Source organism: Tetrahymena thermophila, assembly GCF_000189635.1.
Source record: "Tetrahymena thermophila SB210 genomic scaffold scf_8254586, whole genome shotgun sequence".
In the NCBI taxonomy this organism is placed as follows: domain Eukaryota; phylum Ciliophora; class Oligohymenophorea; order Hymenostomatida; family Tetrahymenidae; genus Tetrahymena; species Tetrahymena thermophila.
Genome location: NW_002476357.1, coordinates 1 through 2712, shown reverse-complemented (window position 1 = coordinate 2712; position 2712 = coordinate 1). Strand labels below are relative to the sequence as shown.

The following is a 2712-nucleotide window of genomic DNA, read 5'->3' as shown; positions in this document are numbered from 1 at the left end:
AATATTATATTATTCAAACATTTAATATTTATTCATCCTTTTTTCGTCACTTTTTTATCAATATCAATTTATTTCAAAGACAACTAATCTTTTTGATTTATGAATATTTCTTATTACTTTGAGTTTTGATGATCTATTCAAACGCCTAAAAGTTTTATAATAAATTTGAATAAATTTTTAATATATATCGAAATAAAATAAACTTTTAAATTAAAAATTTTTGTTAAATTAATTAATAAAATAGCCTTAGTGGTATGAAAAAGATAAAAAAATAAATTATATAAAAGCTATCAAATAAATTCAAAGAGCTTTATTGTTTTTAATAGTTTTTAAAATATCACAATCCAAAACAAGTAAACTTTTTTACTAAAACTTTTTAAATATTGAAGAAAAAATATATCATTAAATAGTTAATTAGAAGGAAAAAATGAAGAAAAAAGATGAAATAATAAGATTAATTAACAATAAAAGCAAAAGTTGAAAATAAAATCATGAGCTAAATTAACAAAGAAAGAAAGAAAGAAAGAACAAAAAAAAGCAGGCACAATTAAAAGAAAAAGAAAAAAGAGCTTTATTGTTTTTAATTAGTTTTTATAATTAAAAATATCACAATCCAAAACAAATAAACTGTTTTTACTCAATGTTAAGTGTCAAATTTGAGAGATTAATGCACTTTGCTAAAGCAGAACCTAAGCCTGATGCACCCATTGCACCAATATTATTGCCACTTTTTAAATATTGAAGAAAAAATATATCATTAAATAGTTAATTTGAAGGAAAAAATGAAGAAAAAATATGAAATAATAAGATTAATTAACAATAAAAGCAAAAGTTGAAATAAAAATAATGAGCTAAATTAACAAAGAAAGAAAGAACAAAAAAAAGCAGGCACAATAAAAAGAAAAAGAAAAAAGAGCTTTATTGTTTTTAATTAGTTTTTATAATTAAAAATATCACAATCCAAAACAAATAAACTGTTTTTACCGAAGGTTAAGTGTCAAATTTGAGAGATTAATGCACTTTGCTAAAGAAGAACCTAAGCCTGATCTACTGATTGCACCAATTTAATTAGACCTTTTTAAATATTGAAGAAATAATAAATCATTAAATAGTTAATTTGAAGGAAAAAATGAAGAAAAAATATGAAATAATAAGATTAATTAACAATAAAAGCAAAAGTTGAAATAAAAATAATGTGCTAAATTAACAAAGAAAGAAAGAACAAAAAAAAGCAGGCACAATTAAAAGAAAAAGAAAAAAGAGCTTTATTGTTTTTAATTAGTTTTTATAATTAAAAATATCACAATCCAAAATAAATAAACTGTTTTTACTCAAGGTTAAGTGTCAAATTTGAGAGATTAATGCACTTTGCTAAAGCAGAACCTAAGCCTGATGCACCCATTGCACCAATATTATTCTAACTTTTTAAATATTGAAGAAAAAATATATCATTAAATAGAAAATGAAGAAAAAAGATGAAATAATAAGATTAATTAACAATAAAAGCAAAAGTTGAAATAAAAATAATGTGCTAAATTAACAAAGAAAGAAAGAACAAAAAAAAGCAGGCACAATTAAAAGAAAAAGAAAAAAGAGCTTTATTGTTTTTAATTAGTTTTTATAATTAAAAATATCACAATCCAAAATAAATAAACTGTTTTTACTCAAGGTTAAGTGTCAAATTTGAGAGATTAATGCACTTTGCTAAAGCAGAACCTAAGCCTGATGTACCGATTGCACCAATTAAATTAGACCTTTTTAAATATTGAAGAAAAAATATATCATTAAATCTTAATTTTAGGAAAAAATGAAGAAAAAAGATGAAATAATAAGATGAATTAACAATAAAAGCAAAAGTTGAAAATAAAATCATGAGCTAAATTAACAAAGAAAGAAAGAACAAAAAGAAGCAGGCACAATTAAAAGAAAAAGAAAAAAGAGCTTTATTGTTTTTAATTAGTTTTTATAATTAAAAATATCACAATCCAAAACAAATAAACTGTTTTTACCTAAAGTTAAGTGTCAAATTTGAGAGATTAATGCACTTTGCTAAAGCAGAACCTAAGCCTGATGCACCCTCTTCACCAATATTAATTACACCTTTTTAAATATTGAAGAAAAAATATATGATTAAATAGTTAATTTGAAGGAAAAAATGAAGAAAAAATATGAAATAATAAGATTAATTAACAATAAAAGCAAAAGTTGAAATAAAAATAATGTGCTAAATTAACAAAGAAAGAAAGAACAAAAAAAAGCAGGCACAATTAAAAGAAAAAGAAAAAAGAGCTTTATTGTTTTTAATTAGTTTTTATAATTAAAAATATCACAATCCAAAACAAATAAACAGTTTTTACTAAAGGTTAAGTGTCAAATTTGAGAGATTAATACACTTTGCTAAAGCAGAACCTAAGCCTGATGCACCTTCTTCACCAATTGAATTAGACCTTTTTAAATATTGAAGAAAACATAAATCATTAAACAGTTAATTTGAAGGAAAAAATGAAGAAAAAATATGAAATAATAAGATTAATTAACAATAAAAGCAAAAGTTGAAAATAAAATCATGAGCTAAATTAACAAAGAAAGAAAGAACAAAAAGAAGCAAGCACAATAAAAAGAAAAAGAAAAAAGAGCTTTATTGTTTTTAATTAGTTTTTATAATTAAAAATATCACAATCCAAAACAAATAAACTGTTTTTACCGAAGGTT

The 2712-nt window shown here is 21.8% G+C and overlaps 1 protein-coding gene across 1 annotated transcript; it reads right to left on the bottom strand. All coding sequences in view use genetic code 6, as the record gives it.

Annotated features, from left to right (window-relative positions):
- Positions 1-606: 606 nt before the first annotated feature.
- Positions 607-2478, bottom strand: TTHERM_001101579 (hypothetical protein; the record flags this gene model as incomplete). The annotated part of the gene is made up of 6 exons (XM_012798450.1): positions 607-727; positions 985-1074; positions 1332-1421; positions 1665-1754; positions 2010-2100; positions 2394-2478. The coding sequence occupies 6 exons, from the start codon at positions 2476-2478 to the stop codon at positions 607-609; spliced, it is 567 nt and encodes a 188-aa protein (XP_012653904.1).
- Between the last annotated feature and the right edge of the window lie 234 nt (positions 2479-2712).